This window comes from Monomorium pharaonis, chromosome 10 (genome assembly GCF_013373865.1).
Source record: "Monomorium pharaonis isolate MP-MQ-018 chromosome 10, ASM1337386v2, whole genome shotgun sequence".
Lineage (NCBI taxonomy): Eukaryota > Metazoa > Arthropoda > Insecta > Hymenoptera > Formicidae > Monomorium > Monomorium pharaonis.
Window position 1 is genome coordinate 20,364,327 of NC_050476.1, and position 24,420 is coordinate 20,388,746.

The following is a 24,420-nucleotide window of genomic DNA, read 5'->3' on the forward strand; positions in this document are numbered from 1 at the left end:
TGAAGTTTGAAAATAGAATTTTATTAGCTACGTAGCAAAATACCTATTTATTTAAATATTTGGCGTCACACGATTACCAGGCTAAGATCATTTATATTAATATACAATATGTAAAGTAGTGCCATATTGGATATGGGCAGTGTCCGTGGTGGTACGATAAACTTAGACTTCAATACGAGATTCATACGAGAGATATAAATATATATTATTTTACATGCTAGAAAATAGAGTACGCTATAAAGGCACTTGCTTGAATAGTTATACATATAAAAAAAAAAAGAAGAAAACACATATGGCGAAAGAGAGGAAGCGCGAGGATAAAAGAGCGGATAACGAATAAGAAAAGGGCGGCTCTTCGAAAAAGAAACTATTCAGGACGTGGCTTCCCTGGCAGCATTGGGGGCGGGGGGAGAGGACGAAGAAGGCAGGAAATAATGAAGACAAGATGCGGCTACGGAACACGTTTGAGGGAATCACAGGAGAGAGGGACATGTCCGTTCTCTTTATTTCTCGACGTCGTCGACGCGGATCGGACGCGATGCCGTTCTGAACTTCCGCTCCGTTGTTCCGTTCGCGAGACGTTACCGCTCTTTTCTTACTTGTTATCAGAGAACGGAACCGGCGCAATTCCGGCGAGTTCAATTTTCCGTGCTGCAGAAAGAGAGAAAAAGAGAGAGAGAGAGGAGAGAGACGCGACAAAATGTATCCCGCGCGCGAATCGAACGCATTTTCATTGCCTCGAATAAACATAGAGATCGTTTCCGCGTGTGGAATCTCCAACGTCGAGACTCTGAACTCGATGAAATTGTATTGGTTTCAATCGTTGCTCATTTATACTCGTAATGACGGTTTCGCTTCTGTTCTCGTGTAAAAAAAAGGGAGAGGGGGGAGGAAGTGTATCGCGTGTACGTCTGTATGTGTGTGTGTGTCTGTCTGTCTGTATGTGTGTGTTTGTGTTCCGTGTGTAAACGGTGGCGCGCACGTTTACGTATTCTTTATACACACTTGGCAGCGACTTATTCGGGATCTAAGATTGCCCGCCTTTAACGTTTGTTTCTCGGGGCTCCTGAACTGCTGGCTGTCCTCTATGGTCACCATCCAGAAGCTGTACTGATTAGAATAGTAGTGGCAGTGTCCTTTGGCGCCGTTACACTCGATGAACGGTGTGGCGCGGAAGTCCTCCAGGCAGGAGCCAGGACTCGACAGGGACTGGCCGCCGCCCTGGGCACCTGCGCCGGTGTGCTGAAACGAAGGCAGAGAAATTTACTCGATGGACAAGTGTCCAAACGTGTCCAATTTACCACTTATTAACTAACATATACGAGTCGCCTAAGATACACACGTGCCAAATCTGTCCTATCTTCATTTAAACATTAGAAATTGTTAGTAACGATCCTCTTATTGGCTACTCAAATGTCATCGTCGTGAAAGAGAGGATGTTCGAATAAAATGGATCTCTTTTGCGGTAAGAGACAATTTTTGTCCTCTGACAGTTTATAGGAACGAATGTTTGCCTTATTCCAAACATGATTGATGTGAGCTTTTTATAAACTGAATATAAAGCCAATTTTGAACTTGGACGCGAGTTTAGGAGGAAAAAGAGTTGTATGACGATGAAAACGCAATTTTGTGCGAGATGTTTTTTTTAGTAAACATGAATACTTATACATTATCATTAATATCCTTATACTATGTGACAATTATAAATTATGTGACAATGTGACAATTATATATTAAATCTACTTTTGAGATAAATTCGGCTAATCGATTTGTTTTGTTAACTTCTTAAAAGATAGAACTTGTCAGAAGTTTTGTACTTATGCACGTGAATAGCTGCTTCAATTTTATCGTTTCCATTTTTCTACTGCTGTCACAGTTTTAATATTTATTAAAATGTGTATCGTGCGATCTAGTTTATTTCACATGAATGCTTTATTTCTTTCACTCTATTATTTATTTTTGAACTATATCTGAATAAAATAATTGATTTAACCGCGGCACTCGCATTAATAATTTTTTTTTATGAATAAAAATTATAACATTTATATATTATATCAAAAGATAATATTAAATAGAAAATATGAAGTTAGCATATATGTATATAGTGACGAAAAGTTACTTACCATTACAAAACTATAACCGATCCAAAGACCGGTCCATCCCGCCGGACATTCTGGAATGCTTATCGATTGACTGTGTACCGCTATCACATTAGCCGGAACTTCGCACACCACACACCTGAATGCAGAAATCGCAAATTTATTGTTTAATAGGTACATCTATAAGGACGCAAACAATTCAAAATAAGATGACATAATGTTCGCAAAAATGCGTATTAGGATGTTTTTGTACACAAAAAAATACAAGCTTTTATCTCATTCGTATAAACATGACATTAGACAGACGTCACACATGGAAATATTAACTTTTTTTGCATTGTTTTCTCGATGACCGATGCTATACATATTAATTAGTTATAAAATATTGCATTTTAAATCGATATATTTAAGTATCGTTATTAAGACTCGAAAATATAAAAATCTAATATTCCTTTTTAACTATCTTAACTAACTTTCTTATTAGACTTCTATTTTTTTATCTAATAAAAATCTTAAAAACTTGTCAAGAGATATTTGAAAGTGAAAAAATAAATCATGATTATTAATTACAGAATTTAAAAATTATACTTTAATCAAACATTTTCTTTTTTAAACTTAATTCATAATTGGCGCGACTAGACTAACATTTTTATTCATTGTATATCTTGTTGTATAAATATTCTCTCCTAAGAAACTTGTTATGCGTTCGTAATACATCTAGATGACATACGACATGCAAAGTGAACATTGTAAACGTACCTGGATATATATTCTTCTATCGCCGTCTCCTCGACGGGCATCATGGGAATAGGGCTGTTGGTAGACAGCCAATAAGAACGATCATTGCGACTAGCGTAATGGCAGACGTTGTTGACGTCGCAGAACAGGAAGGGTATCGTTGAGAATTTTCTTATACACGAGCCGGCGTAACCTGTTTTATAATAATTTATGGGACGAGTTTTATTAGTTATACATATTTTTAAAAAATTGAATTCATTGTCGCTTCAAGATCAACAAATCTCATTATCTCGCGATCTGACACTGATGGTAGAAGACAGAAAAAAAAACAGGTGTGACCTGTTATTTTACTGAATGCAAGTATGTATATTAGCTTAATCGATGATAAACAGTATATAATTGTGCGAAAATATGCGATGCATATACATGCACTGAATAATAATTTTAAGTGTCTATTAATGCTTAAAATACAAGCCGTAACAATTTAATCCTGATAATCGGAATTAATCATGTAAATCTAGTAAATTTCCGACTGTGGGCAACTTCCATAGAATATACAGGTCAAAAAGTTGTGATATATTTATGAATATAATCCGATAAAATTATATTATAATAATAATCGAAATGAGAAAAATCTTCCTAAATATTGGTTATCCAGATTTTACGTGGGTATACTGAAGTGAATAAGAAAGGTCAAAACATTATTATAAATATTGCGTTTCATTTTATAATGCAATAATCATTTTAGATTTATGTAACCAAAAAAAAAATTATACGGTCGAATATTGCATTTTAATATTCAACAATATAACACACACACACACACACACACACACACACACACACACACACACATATATATAGGTGTGTGTATGTATCATATTGTTGAATATTATATTATATTAAAAAATATATGCTAGTAATGCGAAACTTACCTAAATCTTGAGAGTGTGCTCTCTCATCACCATCGGTGTAAAGTAAACTGTATCCCTCCCAGAGTCTAATATGACCCGGCTCGCAAACCGGTACGCTTTGACTTTGGCTGTGCTTGACCAGAAGAATACCGGTGAGATAGTCAGGTGTCGCTTCGCACGGTGCACCGGGCTCGCCGACAGGTCCTGGCACACCGATAGGACCTTGAAGACCCGGTAGACCTGCCGTTCCGACAGGTCCAGGCAATCCCGGCAGTCCAGGAGGTCCCGGTGGACCGATGAAACCTTGGGCGCCCTTAATACCATCCAAGCCGGGGAAACCAGGCGGACCCGGAAGTCCTTTCTCTCCTTGTGCACCAGGCGGCCCGGTCGGTCCTACGAAAAGATGTTTGCAATTTGAAGTGCATCTCGCATTAAGTAATATAATCAAATTCGAATAATATTTCAGATATATATGATAAATAAGTGACTTAATAGACAATTTTATTTTGTACATTAGATTTTAATATATAGCACATATTTTTGTGCAATATTTTAAACTACATTTTTTATATACGTTATATATTTCGTAATTTATAAGATAGTTTTAATATAAAAGTCTATTGATTTTTTATGAATATGAAATATATATTTATAAATATTACTGTAAACATACCGGGGTATCCGCGATCTCCTTTAGGTCCCATTGGGGGCTCGATACAGTCTTCACCCTTTTCTCCTTTCTGACCTTCGTAACCGACAGTACCCATTATTCCGACGGGACCAGGGTATCCTCTGTCACCCTTTTCACCAACTGGTCCAGGTAGACCATTTACACCATCCCAACCTCTGTCACCTTTTTCTCCTTGAGGTCCATCTAATCCACTTGGTCCTAAAAATATATAATTAAATTAAAATATTGTTTAAAAAATAACTAATAATATAATTTTCTTCGACATTACACAAATAAAGTAATATATTTGTTTTAATAATAAATACCATAATAAAAAATACAATAGAAGAACGAAGACAAATTATTATGTGAATATATAGATGTAATAAATGTTATATATTGATATATTCACATAATAATTTGTCTACGAGAATTTAAATTATTGCATATCTAACAAGAATGTTTTTACGTAAGTATATATTATTTAAATAATTTTTTTTTCTATAATTATATAATATAATAATTGTGTAATACTTGTAATTAATTAAAAATAAATTATGATACATAATAATTACAATTATAATAATGGATACCTGGATGACCGGGCTCTCCCTTCTGTCCTGGGGCACCAAATAATCCAGGTGATCCTTGATCTCCTTTCTGACCTCTCTCACCAGGTAATCCTGGTACACCTTCGAGACCTGGAGCTCCATCACGTCCTGGTGATCCAGTCAGACCTTGTAGTCCTTGATCACCTTTTTCACCTTGTGGTCCAACTGGTCCATAAGGACCAATGTCTCCTTTTGGTCCAGGCAAACCAGGCAATCCTGGTTCGCCCTTCTCACCAGGTCGTCCCGGAAATCCGTCTCTACCGTGCTTACCCAATAGACCTGGCAAACCTTTCTCGCCCTTTATTGTAACTCCGGGAACTCCGGGAATACCAGGAGGTCCTTGTTCGCCTACATGTAACATATAATAATGTTTTATAAATATACATTAAAAATATTAATTTATATTTTAATTAACATTATTAATATAGTTATTATTATATAATCCATAATGTCGATAAAGAATTGAAATATTGAATATTCTTTTTATTCTTTTATATATATATATATTACACACATTTATATTAAAATTGTTTATTATTATTAATGCAACATTATATACAATATAAATAAAGAACGTACCTTTAGATCCAGGAGCACCATGAGGTCCAGGCGCTCCTTCAACTCCAGGTAAACCTCGATCACCTTTTTCGCCATCATAACCAACTATACCTATCAGACCTTGATCTCCTTTCTCTCCTCTTTCTCCAGGAAGTCCAGAAATACCTGGTTCACCTTTTTCACCCTTGACCTGGATTGTAGGTCCAGGAGGTCCTCGATCTCCTTTTTCTCCAGCTGCTCCAGGAATACCAGGCAATCCGACCAATCCTGAAATTAAATTTTGTTTGTCATACAGATCGTATTGCTCTACATATAAATCTGATTTTTATATATTTATTAATTATTATTAAAATAATCTTACATAATATTCGATATAAATAAAATAATTAAGATACTGATTTATTTCGTTTTATAAAAAAATCTAACATATTAATTAGAGATCTAATACTTTAACAGGAGAGAAAGAGAGAGAGAGAGAGAGAAAGAGAAAATTTTCTGAAACTATGTTTATGTATTTATGCTATTATAATTATAATTGATAACATTTTATAATATAATTACCTGATAAACCGCGATCTCCTTTAACACCATCGAGTCCAGGCCGACCAGGAGAACCCATCTCACCATCGAGTCCAGGGAAACCAGGTGCTCCCGGTGGTCCGATATCGCCAACTTCTCCAGGAAGTCCATCTATGCCAGGCGGACCAGGTTCGCCGGATATACCCGGTGGACCCTGATAGTATTTAAAAAGACAAAATTATAATTAGCAAATATTATTTTTTAATATTTTTGTTACAAGTTATGAAGACTTACGAAGTCGCCTTTCATTCCTGGGAATCCTCGTACGCCAGTATCACCTTTTTGACCTTGGAATCCCGGTGCTCCATCCCGACCTGGTATACCCGATTCACCCTTTAATCCAGGTAATCCGTCACGGCCAATACCTGGTCTGCCAGGTTCGCCCTTCGATCCATCGATACCATCTCGTCCTGAAGGACCTGGAGGACCTCGTATTCCAGGCATTCCTGGCTCACCTTTCTGTCCTTTTTCCGAAACTTCTCCTGGTTCTCCTTTTCTTCCCTGATTAAGAATACAATATATATAATTAACAATTTAAATTACAAAAAATATAAACATATAAATAAATAATAATACATAATTGTGTATATATTTTTATATACATTTATATTAATGAATAATATATAATTGATAAAATTGTGAAATTGATAAAATTAAATTAATAATATTGAAAATATTTACCGGTGGACCTGGTAGGCCAATATCACCCTTAGGTCCCTCATAACCAATGAGCCCTGGTAAACCAGGCGTACCAGGTGGTCCTTGATCTCCTTTTAGTCCAGATATACCAGGACGACCAGGTTTTCCTTCCATACCCGGTAATCCAGGGAATCCTGGTGAGCCTTTGTCACCGCGTTCACCCTTCAAACCTGATACACCATCAGCTCCAGGTCTTCCTGGAATACCAGGTAATCCTCGTCTGCCAGGGTATCCTTTTGGACCATCTATACCTGCTTCACCGCGATCACCTTTTGCTCCGGGGAATCCAGGCAGACCGGATCTACCTGGCTCTCCTGGTAATCCTGGTTCACCTTTAAATTAAATAGTTACAGTTAATAATATGTAACAATTTATTGCAATTATTACATTGTTAAATTTAGTTAATTATACAGTTAAATTTTTTATATAATAGCATTATTGCGTAAATATTTCTTAGTAATTACTAAAATATAAAATTTTTTATTATGTCGAACCTTTGATTCCATCTGCTCCTGGAATACCAGCAACACCTGGAGGACCAGGTGGACCAATCGGACCTGTGTCTCCTTTTTCACCAGGTGCTCCTGGTAAACCATTTATTCCTGGTGCGCCAAGGTCTCCCTTCTCTCCAACAAAGCCTGGTAATCCCTGGTAACCGGGTAGACCTTCTTTTCCGGGTGGTCCAGGAAGACCTTTCTCTCCTTTTTCACCTGGAGGACCCGTTAGACCAGGACTACCTTTAACTGATATTCCAGGTTCTCCTTTGTCACCTTTTGGAGCCGGAGCACCCGGAAAACCTCTAGGTCCTTCTCGACCAGGTTCTCCTGGGAAACCCATAGGACCCATGTTACCCTTATCACCACGCGGGCCAGGTAAACCTCTTGGACCTACAGGTCCAGGAGCACCGATTGGACCAGGTGCACCAGGTGAACCCTAATTTTTAATAAAAATTTAAATTGCAACATTATATTGTGAGATTATATCTCTCTAGACAAAATTGGCATGAATTAATTTATTATTTATGCGTTATTTAATTTATTATTATTATTTATATTAATAATATTTTATTATTTATATTAATTAAATTATATACATGTATATATGTATATATAATGGAAAAATAACATTTTTCTATAAGTTTTTTTTTATTAATACATACCGAGAAACCTTGCAATCCTTTATCACCAGGTAATCCATCATAACCAGGTGGTCCAGGTTCTCCTTTGTCACCAGTTAAACCTCGATCACCTTTGAAGCCTTTTAAAAGGTCAAGTGGCGGGCATTGACCTGATTACAAATATAATTGCAAATATAATTTTAAATACATAAACATAAACGTAAACACAACGTTTTTTAACGTTTTTTAAATAAATAATACAGAAAATTTTCTAAAAAATATTCAAGAATTAATGAAATCTTACCAGCTTCACCCTTAATCCCGACCAGACCAGGTTCTCCTTTTGATCCTGAAAATCCTGGTCGACCTGGTTCTCCAGGTTCACCTTTTACACTTAATCCTTTCTCTCCTTTGTGTCCAGGCGTACCTGGTCTTCCTGGTACGCCATCTTGTCCAGGAAAACCACGATCTCCCTAAAAGCGACGAGTTTGTAATCTGACATATAAAAAGGTTTGCCAAAAAAGATACTAATTATTTATTAATTAAAATTAATAACTTTTTTAATAAATTAATCTTACTGGCGTTCCTTTAAGTCCTGGGAAACCTTCAAATCCGGGTCTACCCTTTTCTCCCGGAGGCCCTTCTGGTCCTGGTGGGCCTTGTCGACCGATCTCTCCTCGCTCTCCTTTATTACCTTTTTCTAGCTTGAGCATGCTTGACGTCACGAATGCTGGGGTTCCAGGTTCTCCTTGAAGTCCTGGAGCACCGGGTATACCATCTTTTCCCTTATTGAAAAATCGGTACATTTCTTTTTATTTGATAAGTTACAATTGCAACAATGCATATATGTTATTTTTTTGTATTAATTATTTAATTAAATATTTTAAGTAGAAAACATATTAAATACAACAATAAAAATTAATTTTATTTAAAATTATTTTATATAATAAAATTAAAAAATATTTTATTTTTTGTCTTTACAGGATTACTAAAGATTCACTTTAAATACAATTTATTAGATTTAAAAATAGAACATTATAATTTTATATACATTGATATAAAAATAACGTATATCATTATATGTTACGACTTATATATATACAAAATTATAATAACTATCGCAGCTATATAAAATTTTAATTTTAACATGCCTATCACTATAAGATAAAAACAATGAACAAACATATATATTATATGAATGTATAAAATATAAATATAAATTTATAAAATAATCTAAGTAAATATTGATAAAGTTCATAAAATGAATTAAAATAAGAATAAAATTTATAAAAATAAAATTAACTTACCGGTGGTCCTGGAATGCCGATTGCGCCTGGTAGACCATCCAACCCAGATTCTCCAGGGAAACCGCGTTCTCCAGGCGGTCCTCGAGGTCCGGTAAGTCCGGGAATACCATCCAAACCACGATCTCCTTTTGCACCTCGCAATCCCGGTAAACAATCTATACAACGACCGCCAATATCTCCTTTCTCTCCAGACCCTCCAGGAAGACCTGGTATACCATCTCTTCCTGGTGCTCCGGCTTCTCCGGGCTCGCCAGGTGCACCCGGTGCTCCTGGAATACCGTCTAGAGAATCTCCTGATCGACCTCGAACACCCGGATAACCCCGTTCACCTTTCTGGCCCTTTTCTCCATCTAAACCAGGCGTTCCATCCATTCCTTTTGGTCCCTTTATTAAACATAATAATTTAATACTTCTGATATTTTTTCACATAACACTCAATATAATAATTGCATATGATTATATACTTTACCATTATTGAGAATCCTTTGTCTCCTGGCAGCCCTCGTGGTCCTACCGCTCCCGGTGGTCCATCAAATCCACGTGGTCCTGGACCTCCAGGAAACCCGGTCAAGCCAGGTTCACCTTTTGCACCTTTTTCTCCTGGCAAACCTTCTGGACCTGGAATTCCAGACAATCCAGGACCTCCTTGTAAACCTATGGGTCCTCTTGGTCCCGGGTCTCCTGGAAAACCGTCTGCTCCTCGCGGTCCGGTAGGTCCTGGAAAACCACGTGGTCCTTTCGGACCTGGTGGTCCAGGTCTTCCTTTACCACCCTAAGACGTTCAATAAAATTATAATTTTAAATTTAAAATGACATTTCTAGTTTAATTTCGCATGTTTAATAAACATTTTATAGAATTAAAAATAGTACATTATAAAAAATATAGTTTATAAAAATAACTTACTCCTGGCGGACCAGGAGGTCCTCGTAAACCTGGGACACCCATCGGTCCATCTCGACCGGGTTCTCCTTTTTTGCCAGGTCGTCCAGAAAGTCCTTCTAATCCATCAATACCTCGATCACCTTTTCGTCCAGGGGGTCCAGGAGGTCCAGAGAAACCATCTCTACCCTAAAAAAAAAGATAAATTATTTTTATAAAGTTTAATATGTATATATAACATAATAATATTTATTTATTTTATTGAAATTATAGAGATCATATATTTATACATATTTCATACAAGTTTGTAAACTGGATTTTTCGGTAAGCTTATCTAAATATATTTCTATGCAGAATAATTAAAGGAATTATGTTATGTAAAAAATTATAATATCTTAAAAATAATGATAATCTGTACATGAATTTCAAAAATTGAAATTTTTCGAAGATTTACGAACATTCGTCTCCTTCTGACTATATACTTTTATATAAAAATGTTTTATTTTTAAAACAATCGTCTTAATAAATCACTTAATATTACTTAATAAATAAAACACTCCTTATACATACACAATCTTTTTATAATTAATATACTTACACGAATGCCTGGAGCTCCTGGAAGACCCTTTTCTCCTTTCATACCTATTCCTCCCGGTATGCCATGATCACCTATAAGTCCTGGTTCTCCTTTTTGTCCTTCTGGTCCCATTTCACCCTAAATGTTACTTCAGTTAGAATATACAAAATTTTTCATGTAATACAGAAAAACTATAATCATATTTTTCTACATACCTTATCTCCTCTGTAACCCATATCTCCAGGTGGACCCGTCACTTCCGAGACTCCCTGGAATGGCATGATAGGTGCGGTCGAACCCGGAGATCCTATTTCACCCTTTTGACCTTTGTCTCCCTTTAATCCTTCAAATCCAAGACCCATATTTCCTTTTTCTCCTTTTGGACCCGGCAAACCAGGAGTACCCTGAATTTTGCATATAAAATATGGAAATATACTGTTTAAAAATATTTTGAAAAGACTATACTATAATAGATTTGAGCAAACTTACATAGGGACCTCGTTCACCCTTTACGCCAGTCAGACCTCGCTCTCCCTGAAGACCGGGGGGACCAGGTGGTCCTCTTACACCGTCCATACCAGGTTCACCCTTTTGACCAACTGGGAAAGCACCAGCATACGCTGGTTGACCCTTATCTCCTTTAGGTCCTTGCGGACCTTTAATACCGCGAGGTCCTGGTTCTCCAGGTAGGCCATCACGCCCACGCTCTCCCTAAGAAACATAATATATAAATTATGATAATAATGTAATTAACAATTTATTACTTTTAATAAAGTTATAAAATAACTAAAAATCCTATGCACGAAGTGTTTATAATGATTTGTAATGTACGAATAATAGTCTCTTCAATTTTATAACTTTTATATTTTTATATTTAAAGCACAAGTATTTAATAAAAAGCAATAAAAGTATAATAATAGATATAAATTAAACGAATTAAGCAACGTAATTTTTAAGATTCTCATGACTCGTAAAAAGTACTCACATCCGTTCCGTTGCAACCGTCACGACCGGGCAGGCCTGGAGAACCTGGGGATCCTTGCATTCCAGGCACACCGTTTATGCCAGGAAAACCAGGCATACCCATTTTTCCCTTTAATAATATAAAATAATTTTTTTAATTTACATATATTACAATATCATGTTTATTAAAAATACGTACTCTGTCACCTTTCACACCATGCGGACCTTGCGGACCGGGATCTCCCTTCTCACCTTTAGGTCCTAGAAGACCTTCTGCTCCTGGAAATCCTCGTTGTCCCTTAGGACCTTGCGGCCCGATTATTCCTGGTGGTCCCTTGATTAAGAAAATCACAGTAATTAAAAAAGCCGTTATTATTAAAATTAAGTAGTATAAACTACTATTAATTGTCTACAAAAAAGATTTTCAAAATCTATAACTATAAAAATGTGTTTTAAATTTTCTTCTGCTGGTATATCATATTATAATATTTACCTTATGTCTTCTATTTTTTCATTTATTTCTTAATTTTATAAAAAATGTTTAAGACAGATGAAAGTATCTTTATGAAACAAACATGAAGAAAAATCGTGTGCTAATTGAATAAGAAGTAAGATAAAATGCAAGATTAAAGTTTAAATTTGTACATTTTAACTATTGTTTTAACATTTCAATATTTTAATATTCTGATGCCAATTTTCAAAAACCAACCCGCGATCCCTTCTCGGCGAAACACTTGGGCACGCAGCAACCTGATCCCGTGCAATTTCGTGGTGCTCCTGGCATCGGTACCACCAGATAATTACTCGGATAATTTTCGTCGTCTCCACTAGCACCGTAACCCTCATGACCGCGCCTACGACCCCCATAAGCATCATCACTTCCACGACCGTCATATCCACTTTCTCGACCGCGACCGTAAGCATCACCGCCTCCACGATTACGACCATAAGCGCTTCCACGACCATGGGAATCCGTCCCATGACTTCTTCCGTAACTGCCGTAGGAATCGTCAGAACCTCTTTGACTATGAGGACTTCCTCTTTGCTCGCTTTCACCGGCACCTAAAAGAAAATTCGGTATAATTAAAATCCCAGCGATATTTTATTGAAGAGTTAAATATAGACGCAAATTTCTGGGATAATACAAAAAAACGTGTGTACTTCTCCTAAAAATATTTTCATGAATTTGTACGACTATATTATATGTTGCTTTAAATATATTAAAAATTAAAGTAAAATATAGGAAAAAATACTTTTATCAAAAAAATTTAATTTAAATTTAAATTTAAATTTAAAATATTTCTTGTATTATTTCTTTTTTAATAATATTAAACATATTTTTTTAATGTCTCAAGATGTAAAATGAAATACATTAATATGATAATAACATAATTTACGAAGTCAAAAGTGATTACCGCTATACGTATCATAATCGCCATGGCCATCGGAATAACCGACTGGTCGATTTTCGTCATCTTCGCTTCGAAACTCAGGTCTGTTTGAATAAGATCGACCTGTAGGATTGGTCCTGTAGGGCCACCATTGCCGCGTCCTTTCATCAGGACTGTAATTACCAGCCGTATAACTGCCGTTCCGCCTTTCCGAATTATCATATCCTAGACATGCCAATCACCGGACATAATATCAAAATTCCCGATGATTATTTCAAATATTTATCCCCATTACTAATACCACTAAATTTTAGGGAACGAAAGAATGATTCGTTTGCACGCGACGAAAATTGGTAGTCTACATGAATCGTCTGCATGAAACGATATTAGAGCATTATTTTATTTTTTAAACTCTACGTACTTTGGAAAACGTATCTTTTTATATAAAATTACTTAAACTGAATATATAGTTTTTAAGACTTTTTCAACTAATAAAAAATGGATAAAACCATTATGAATTTTGAGCCATCATGAAATTATCCGAGTATTTCAACTACAAAATAATTTCAACTACAATTTACAATTTACAATCCATCTTTTACATTGCCGAGTGACATAAGAATGCTGAATGGGAAAGAAGGATGTAATTATTGTACTTCCTCCTATTTCTCACATAAATCATAGCAGCGAAAAGCATGAGGCGGCATGTTGTCCAAGTACCTTCGTTGTCCGTGATAAACCCTCTCTCTAACTTCCAATCCGGCGAACTGTTGTCGTCATCGTTTGTCGGCCCTCCGATATCACCTCGTTCCAACGGCAAGACCGGCGGTGGATTCAGCCATGATGTGTCATTTAATTGCTAAAACAATATTCGGGGATGAAAAGCTCTGTAAATGAAATCGGAAAAGTACCGGAGTACACCGACGCGATCAATAAAACGTGATATCAGCTACGTTTGTACTAAAGGCACATGTGTGCATGGTGAAAAAGAATTGCAAATTGTCGTTTGTCAAACTCATAGAGCAAAATGTGTTCGAGCAACCACGACGATGTATGATAGAAAAAAATATGATTGTTTGAAAAATCTATATTTTAAAACTGTGTTTTAAAACTATACGAGGCTTGATTGCCGTAGCTGTTTGTAACTAATAGTTTTTCGTTTAACAACTGTTTTTTTAATACTTTTTTTGGCGCAGACTGCATCAATATTAAAATTGAGTTTTGAAGAGAATATATCGATTAAAAAATAAATATATTTTATTTTAACAGATTTATTTCATAATTTTTTACGTATGAATGACTCGTGTTATATGTAAAAAAGAGATTAAAAAATTAACTTAACTCTTATTTTAATGGAAAATTTTTGTAATGGAAAATTAGTTCTTACAATTTTTATACATTATGCAAAACTATTTCTCTATGTAGATATATCGGAAATAATAAACATAAATTAATTTAAAACCTGTTTATTTTACACAACATTAATATTAATATTAATAATAAAAACAGACGGTAATGATGCCAATTAATTGGATGAAATATTTGCGAATTGATAATTGACTCAACCTCGAGACAATATTGGTAGAAAAAAAAATTATAAATTCTTGTCACGTTTACTACAAAGAAACTGCTCAAAAAACGCAGAAAATCGCGAAAATGTTCAGTTTGCGAAAAGCCTGTCTACGATGAACACTGTGTATCGACAATTAAATGTATTGATTGCGCTAAATAAATGTAAGTATAATCTAATTTACTTTGAAAATTATTGTAATTGCTTATTTATTAGTCTCTGTTACCTCAATAAAATATTTATTAATGTTATTAATTAATTCTCGGGTCAAAAGATCATTTTTCATCTAGTGGGTACCTGGGTAACCTGGGTGTGTTTACTAAGCACGTGTACTTTATCTAGGGTTAAGATTTACTGAACTGTTAAAATTGCTGAAAAGATAAATCGAAAATATTCAGAATATTGCAATTATTTATACAATATTTAGAACACTGCAGTTATTACAAAATATTTTGAACTTTGCCTTCAAAACCAGTTTCAAAACGATCCAAGATCTTACTATGAAAAAAAAAATTTTTTACATTTTTAGATGACAATCTAAGATATATATTTATGTATTTCTTTAATACATTATGATGTAGAAGTGTTTAAATTAAATTAAGTGTATATGTATTGAATGCCATCCATAAAATTAAATTCTTCTTCTAATTCGTGGAAGATTTAATAATAGGGTTGTTTCCAGAAGCTCGTGCAAATAATAGTTTGCTCGTAAATGAGTTGAACCCTGCGTATACTTATTAAATGGCATTCTTTGGAAATTTATAGGTGTGCGTTCTATGACACGAACGGCGTGGCCGTAAATTTTTAACGAGCTCGCATTTCATGTGGCCAAGATTTACGTTTTATCCACCGAGTGCATTGTTCTTACAACCTCATGGCAAACGGTACGATGGTACAAAAAGAGCTACTTTATCGACCGTTTGTACGAGTCTGAAGAGAAGATAAAATCGTCATGGCGTTAGTGGTTACTTTTAATGTCTACTTTTTCCTTCTTTCTTCATTTCTTTCGCTTAGCGTTTATTTTTAGTGGAATTAATTATGTTATCAGATCGGAGAACATTGTTGAAAGTCCCATTTTACAACCAGAAGAACATTAACGCTTAGTTTGGACAATTTTATAGAATAATAGAAGGAAATAATGAAATTATTCTCAGTCAAAATTTTAATTAACTTAAATCAATGAATATTTGCAAACTACGATGGATACAAATTGTTATCTCTTAATTTATTTAATTTTAAATATTGCATTTATACAAAATTATCTTAAAAAACTAAAAAAGTTAATAAATGAAATTAACAGTTAAATATATAAATAAAAATATTTATGTTGTTTTTATATATTACTTTATTAATATATTATTGTTTAATATTATAATTAATATTATAATATCATATTACTTTTGCATATAATTTAATTGATGTTGGGAAAAGTGTGAAATCGCGCTTGATGAAATTTACATTAAAATTTGCAAAGAGAATAAGGTTTAATTAACGAATTAATAAAAGCATAAGTTATAGTTATTCCATATAAGATTTTTAGTTTTAAATCGTGCTTTTAAATATTACGACATATTTAAAAAAAAATTTAAATAGTATTGTGATAGAAATTAATTTCTTAAAAATTCCAATGTATCGTATATTACGTGTCAAACTCTTGTAGTTAACGCAAAAAAAAATCACATATAGGCCTGCGTTTTCTCCCGCAAAGAATCCCGCAACGAGTCGTTTCGCAGCAAGCGCATACAGATTTTGCGGTGAATGCGTCATCGTTTTCCCAGAAAGTCATTGTCTTGCCCTCGTTTTCACGTTTTTGTCCTTTTTTTTCATATATGCCCGAGGATGGCACGCGCTGACAGGAAGCGCGGGAAGATAGTCGGTTATCGTTCCGAGATGACGTACCGCCCTCGGAGTGGCTGCGCGTCTGTCTCGCACATGCACCACGTACGGTAATAGAGAAAAGAAAACGACCAGAGATAGTGTCCTTTTAAAATTTCATTCATCGACGTGCAACGGCGAGATTCGAAGGAACGATCGGCGTGTCGCGTAGATGCAAGAAATCACTGGAGCCCAAATCGAATAATAGATCGCGGACGCGAGTTGAAATTTTCCACAGAAATTCAGAGCAAACCGAAAACTTCTCGTGTAATGGGGATTGCAATTAACAATCACTCATTTGCCTTTTATTTTCAAATCTCTAGATTAATTCTAGATCTTAGACATCACGTACAGAATAGATCTTCGCGAGCATATGACACATCAGAAAAGTGGAACTTTGAAGAACATTATTTAAACATTATCTCTTGTCTTGAAACAGTGGCCATATATAATAGAATTTCTTGTTCGAAACGGACTGAAAATCAAATGTGGACCACTTAAGGAAAAAAGGAAGAAATGTCTATAATTAAAACACAGCGATTAAAATGAGTTGATTCCATCTCGTAGAAGAAATCATTACTAATATTCTGCCATTGCAGAGCATTAAAATTAGGGATTTTGCCTCTCAAATTAACTTGTATCATAGGTTAATCTGTTCATTGAACATTAATCCTCGATCTAATTCCGATTCAAGCGGACATGATCGATGAAGTTGATACAGAGGCTTGTAATCGCGTAAACAGCTCGCGTCAAAGCGGCATCAAATCGGAAATTCCCCCTCTTCCGCCCCCCTACCTTTCTCTCTCTATCTATCTATCTATCGGTACAATCAATTTCGACTTATTGCACGCTTATACGTCATTACGCTCGCACAGATCGTACTAAAGGGGAGGGCAGAAATCGAAGCTGCACGCGGAAATTACTCGTGTCGGCCGGTAAACCTAACTGCCAGAAGAGCGATGGAGAGGGATGGAGGTTTCGTCCCAATGATAAACCTATCGTTCAACAACGAATCGACCGCCCTATAGATAGAGGACGGCGCATCGCGCTGCGAATCTGCAAACCGTGAAATTATCCCGCCCAACGTTGCACGATTCATGAGTTATGCAGATGATAACTGCCGGGTCGAGCTGATGCCGGATGATGCGCGGATTAGAAGGCCGTTTAACACTTTCAATCTCGAATGTGAATCACGCACGACAAGCTTGCTCTCTTATACCATAACGTGCCCGTATGAAAAGCGCAGGAGTAAATGACGAGTGAAGCAAGCAATTGTCAAGTGACCGCAAGAAAGATGAAGTCCGAAGAGCGATAACCGAATACGATTATTTTGAAAGGATTTTAGATTTACGAGATATAACTTAAGTTAGATTTATTTAATTATTTTTCATAGAAATTTAATTTATTATTCTAAATTGCAAACAAGATATTTTACTTAAAAAATTAATTAATAAAAAGGTTCCAGAAATACAATAACAATGTAAAAAGACATACAGCATTGAAAGTTAATGAATATTTATTTTAAAATAATATTGTAAAAATTTATACATAAAGTTTCATCAAAATGTATTAATTAAAAAGCTGAAGAAAATGGATATAAGATTTCCGTTAAATAAGGAACGGCTCTGAATACATTGAATTTTAATTGCTGACACGTATTTTGTATATCGAAGAAAAGTTTAATATTTAAATATTTTCATTCTCGAAAGGATTCTTTCTTTCTTTGCGTTCATTCAGGAAAACGCAACGGCATATTTTGGCGCTAACCGAAGGATTCCACTTCGGCCAGGAAAGAGTTGGATCCAGATCGAAAATCGTGCGCATTAACTTCGCAACGCCGGTGACGCAACAGCCGTGACCAGGTCGGGTTAACGTCCCTCGAGCCAAATCAAGGCTCCGATACTGATCGGTCGATTTGCAGCCATTACACCGACGGCTGACGATGGATAGGCGGCAGCCGAGAGACCGTTGACTGGAAGAAGCAAACGACCCTGCGAGACCGGGGCCCGATTGAAATTCGCTCGTGCGAGGAACGGCGCGACGCTCGCCGGCAATTTCGTTTAACGAAACGCTTAACCCAATTCTCTTATTTTATTAGATACGAGATATCTTTTCGTGACGGTTCAAGAATTGTCCCTTTTATCGCCTATCTCGGCCGCCTTCGTGAATCCCGCGATTACGCAACGCGGAGTATATTGTGACCGACCGCGATGGCTGCGTGTCCCCCTTTTCCTCTCCTCACCGACGACCTTCTTCTCCGTCGTCTCTTCCTCTCGTCTCGGTCTTCTTCTTCTCATTCTTATTCCTGTTCTTTTTTTTCTGTACCCCCGCGTCTCGGCCCGCCCGCGTCTCTCTCTCTCTTTTTCATCTTTCGCCGTCACATTCGGAGTCCGGCGCTGCTTAACGACCGCGGCTGACGCTGACGTTAACTCTACGTGGGACGGGGTATACGCCAATTCGTTACTTGAGATTTTTTCTGATCCCTAAGCGGCACCACGCGTATTCATGAGCATAAATGCGCGGCAGCGTCGGATGACGGGATTCCGATGCGTCCGCCGATTTTAATCTGCCTCGCTGAAGCAAACGGGAGGAATTTATCGGGGACGCATAGAGGAACGCGAAGAAATTTGCAATTCATTCAATTAATGACAAAGTTGCCGATACAGGACTTGTTGACTTTGTGAATAACAGAATGTCGATCGCGGTTCTTATGTAATAATCATTAATCATAATCACAATTTTATTGGCGCATCTAAAAATTCAACTACAGATGAGAAAATAATTTCAGATTGGACCATCAAAATAATCAAGACGTTCACACTCGTGAAAAAAAAGTGTTGAATTTTAAGATATTAAAATATTGTTTTCAAACGGTATTTAGATTTTAAAAAATTGTTTTACATCAGTATTACAATATTAATAACAATTAAATCGCTAATCATTCAGATTTTATGTTTGCATAATTTAATTCAGCACGAGGGTGACATATCATGAGAAAATAGTTTCGTCAAGAATACTTCGCTGTACTTCGAATTCCAAATATTTCAAATATCCACGTAACTCCGATGTCACAAACAATCCGCTAATTCCTACGCCTACGGCGGCAAAATCGCCGATGGACGAGGTTCGTATTTCGCGCACCCGGTGTGTTCTTACCGCGCGAGAAATTTTCGAGCGAAAGCGAAACCGCGCGAGGGGGGGAAAACAGGTGCACAGGAGCACGCTGCTCTATCCCGTTACGCCCCCGCGGGGCCCGCCGACGAGTCTGCGAGTCTCGGGGAAATCAAGCCCCCGAGCGTGCTCAATTGCCGACTATTTCCAGTAGTGACTAAGCAAGGCTCGCGTGCACGGTGCGTTGTACACGTGCGCGTATACGCGGCGGCGGTAATAAAATTACAGCGAGAGCGCAGTTATACGGCGCCGTAGGCGGACTGGTCAGTAAAGAGACGACTGCCCTATTTCGGATCCAACACCTTCCCGTTTTCCTGCCCGCCCCATAATGCAAAGAGAGCTATATACGTAGGGCCCGTAACGAGACGGCGAAGGAAGCGCGGCGGTCTTATTTGATTGGTTGAGCGGAGAGAACAGTTTTGCTGGAAGTATCTAAAAACTTGGATGCAGATCTGAAAATAATTGTTGTCGGACCATCAAGATAAATTATGCGGGATGCTCATGCTGGTCGCTGGAATGACGAAGTTTTGTGCGGCGTTGCTCACACATCAATACCCGAACGTTCATCATTATGTTTTGATAATCCGACAAAATTATTTTCAGATCCGAGCCTATAAATTTTTAGTACTTCAGTAAGGTGTTCCGTGTATCTTCGGAACGATTCGCATTTATTATCTAGGTTTACGAGAGATCTATCTCGAAAGATGTTTTATGTTAGGATGTCTGTTAGATATCGCTTCTAGGTATCCTGTGAATGTTTGAAGAGCTTCTTGTATGTTTAATGAGGAGCCGTAGAAATAAACGATAATTCGTTTACTTTTTGGATAATTTAGAAATTTTTATGAATCATGTTTATTAGTGTGAACACTATCCATTAGCCTATAGTTTGTTATAAATTAATACAAACGTGTCACGTAGACAGGACCCAGGGGCATGGGCGACGTCACGTTGTGAACAGAATCCCGATGCTTCCTACTATGTTATTTAGCTGCGGTCGAGCATTCCAAGGAATTAGGCCGAAGAAAGGTCTTGCGAAAGGGCGGCGCAAATAGATATAACAGAAGAATCTGGTAGTCGGGTGTTACTGAACTGCGGCAAAAGCCGAGCGGCTTATTATGTAAATCGTGAGGCTTGGTAGATAAATCTATCTATTTTATGATTTTAATAATTTTAAAAAATCAAAGATTACCGATTCTCAAAACATTCGAGCGTTTTTATAAAAACGTTAATCGATTCTAAATGAATAAATATTGCGCTGCTCGAGGCTTGCATCTCATTCGGTAAACATGAAAGCTGTTCGTGTTTATACATCTCGATTTTAATTGCTCCACTAATATTTTTGATTGATATATCAACGATAAAAAATTAATCGATACAAATTAATTTTAAAAAGTCTATTGTATCTGTTGCATAATCGAGAAAAAAAAAGATTGGACATTAGATTGCGCAATCAAATAATAAACAAATCTGGTCAACATCGATCGTTTCGTCTTCGCAAGTCATCTCGTTATCTCCATAAGCGCGATGTAAGGACCAATTATCGCGGGCCGAGTTAGCGAAATCCTGGTCACTTTTATTGCGTCCTCTACAATCACCGCTATATTTGTCACACGCCTTGGTAATTTTCCATAAAACGACTCTTATCGCCGAGCAGCAGTATGTAACGCGCTTAAAATACAGACCCCGCCACTTACATGAAACTCCTCCCCCCCCCCCCCTCCTCCTCCATCCACTTCTCTACTTTATGACATTTCACATAGGAGCGAAATGTAATACGTGAAGTACCGTATGCCAATCCGTACATGAAAGAGATTCCGAAATTATTATGTTAAACGACGCTCCAGCAGACGCAGAATAACTTTAAATTTTAACGCAGTGCGGCAGCAGTGCGAAAATATAAAGCATTAAAACATGTGATACCGTCCTCGCCCTCATCCCCTCGTCATCTCATCAGTCCGATCAGCTCTAACGAACGTATCGCAGGACGTGGGAAATTTTTTTTTATAAATATCTTCCTATCGTAGAAAAGCGAGAGTACGCGTGGGTGCGCACGTGCGGCGATTGTGATAAATCTCCGTCGTATCTCTTCGTAGGTTCGGCGTTCTCGAACGCCGCATGCGCTTTCAAGCTAAGCTGCGATCCGATCGAGCGTGAAATGCGATCCCTTTCGATCCCTCGGAATGAGCTACTCTCAGCAAACAACGAATCAGCAAGCGACGCGAGCGCGCCGTAAACTTGGGTGCACGTGCTGCGGGTGCACCAGCTACGCGTCGGAGAAGCACACCGTGCGTGCGTCGAGCAAGCGCGTGCGGTGCATCGCGCCGATGAATGGACCAACCAAATAACCATCGCGAGCAGGTCGAACCGGTCGCACGAGCACGACGTACCGCAAGATATCGTCGAAAAACGTGAAGGCAGCACGCCCAAGCACGCGTCCGCGACCATCGGCTTCCCCAATGGCGCGACGATTATTCCCCGCGATCGGTCGAGAAACGGTCGATTGAACACAAAATTAATGTATCGAATCACTACCGATCCGATCATGAACACACTGGTAATTTTCGATGATGTGGTGTTTCGATGATGTAAACTTAAAATCGTATCAGATCGCAAAGAATCAGGCAAGCGCAGCTTTGGAAACGGCAACCTGGATTTCTTGTAATTAAAATGTGACAGAAAGATTACGTTATATTGTTGGTCGAAAAAATTTAACGAAGTTGTGAAAAACAGAACGAATTCCGATAAATGCTGTTACGGCATCTAATAATTTCCATGGTCACTCGCGAATTAATACGAAGTAGATTTTCTTACATACCCCACTAACAATCCCGGCCAGGCAGACTGCGGATGCGACGAATCTGAAAGCAGAATTGCGTCGAGATATTAATTCCAATAAGTTCTGTAGATACGCATTGGATTGCCAGGAGAAAAAGAATAAAAAAGCCACAAAAATAGATAGACAAAAATTATATTTATTATAAAAAAATATCTTCTATGTCAAAATTACATTCGGGTCTTTACGGAAATAAATTCGAGTAATTTGTGATATTATTTAAAAAAAAAAAAAAAGAAAGAAAATTACCGCGTTTGAGTAAAGCTGACGTTAAGCTCGCGCGAATGAATACATGAAGAAGTCAAGGTGCGACGCGAACAATTTCGCAGAGGGTCGCCCGATCACGCGGAGATTCAACGTCACTGGGACCAGGAAGCGTAGTGGAATATTCGTCACCGAGGTAAAGGAACTTGACATACCGCGGTAAAAGGAAACAAAAGAAAAGAAGTCGCGCGAGCGAGCGAGCGAGCGAGATGAAGAAACGCGGAAGGCACGGCGCACGACGAATCGCGGCTGCGTCGGAGCTAGACGGGTCGGGAGGACGATCTCCTGCGCGCACGCCGAGTTCGCGGTTGTCCTTGAGGGGGGTCCTCTCACCTTTCCGCGGAGGCCCGCGCGCCACGGGGGTGAAACTATCCCCTCCGTGGGACGGAGCGAGATCGGGCCGCGCGGTCGGGCCCGCGGTCCGCGCGCCAACGAGCCAAAAAGCAAAAACGCATCGCAAAGGAAACACTCGGGCAGAAGCGAAGAAAGAGACGAGGAAGAGGCAGAAGAGGAAGCGACGGCCGTCAAGGAAACGGAGCCGAGGGTAGGAATCGCGGAGAGCGACCCGACGGTACGCCGAAGGGAAGAAAATGAGAACAATAAAGAGAGACTCACCGCAATCCCAACCGGGTCATGTCGACCTCCCTATTCCTCGATGGGTCTAGGGAGCCGAGAAGCACAGGCTAAAGGCACCGAGCACCGCACAGACAGGCAGTCACAAAATATCACGCAGAACCGGGCACCGAGAAGACCGATGGTGTGTGCGGACCGTCCCATCCAGGGAGGTCTCTGAATGGACCTCCGGGTGGAGGGAAGGAAGGAAGGTGGAGGCGGCGGTCGCGCCGAGCCACGCCAGCTAGAATTCCTCCGCCGAAAGGACCGGGCCGAGAAGAGAGTGCCTTCTCTCGGCCTTCCGCGACGGGCGACGTCGCGCGCGCTCACTCGCTTCGGCCCGCTCGTTTTCCCCGACGTCAACGGGGGATCGTCCCCCCTCCCCTCTCGCTCCCTATCTTCTTTTCTCGCTCCTGCGAGAGAAGAGGGCGATCGTGGTCTCCAGTCTGGCTTCCTCCGGTTGAACTCCGGGCCCGCGAGACGGGAAGAAGAAGAAGAGGAAGACGAAGAAGACGGTAAGGAGCGAGGGAGCGCGCAAGAGGAAGGGGAGGAAGGAACGAACGAACGAACGAACGAGCCGTTCCTCCAGGGTTGGTAGGGGAAGAAGGAACAGCCGAAGAGAACAGAAGACGAGGGAGGAGAAAGACGAAGGAGGAGGAGGAGGAGGAGAAGGAGGCGTTGGAGAGTGCCGCTGGTCGGCTCCGAGCCGAGCGCTCGCTCGCGCGGTCGCGCGTCGCACGAGGACTGTTGCGCGGCCGCGAGGGATTCTACCGGTGTCGATCGTGCCGGTTCCGAGCTGCCAGCCCGAGCCAGCCCGAGCTTACGGAACTTCGCCGTACCGCGAGGGGCAGAGCGGGGCCCGTGTTGTGTCAGGGAGGCCGCGCCACCGCCGAGCGTGCCGCGAGAGCCCGACGAGAGCGCGCAAGGATACAGCGCGCGCGCACATGAGCGAGAGGAAGGAAAAGAGAGAGAGAAAGACAGACTGGCCTAAG

The 24,420-nt window shown here is 38.7% G+C and overlaps 1 protein-coding gene across 1 annotated transcript; it reads right to left on the minus strand.

Annotated features, from left to right (window-relative positions):
* LOC105829493 (collagen alpha-1(IV) chain) lies at nt 1-24,071 on the minus strand. Its single transcript, XM_012668389.3, has 27 exons — nt 23,432-24,071; nt 22,535-22,577; nt 13,824-13,962; nt 13,128-13,328; nt 12,422-12,774; nt 11,912-12,046; nt 11,735-11,842; nt 11,239-11,460; nt 10,965-11,153; nt 10,771-10,887; nt 10,197-10,361; nt 9,762-10,064; nt 9,293-9,676; nt 8,564-8,770; nt 8,290-8,458; nt 8,028-8,155; nt 7,363-7,801; nt 6,851-7,200; nt 6,404-6,670; nt 6,152-6,323; nt 5,612-5,857; nt 5,015-5,380; nt 4,425-4,640; nt 3,773-4,144; nt 2,859-3,030; nt 2,124-2,238; nt 1-1,242 (listed from the first exon to the last, which is right to left on the minus strand). Exons 1-27 carry the CDS (start codon nt 23,449-23,451, stop codon nt 985-987), a joined length of 5,856 nt encoding a protein of 1,951 aa, XP_012523843.2. The 5' UTR covers nt 23,452-24,071; the 3' UTR covers nt 1-984.
* Between the last annotated feature and the right edge of the window lie 349 nt (nt 24,072-24,420).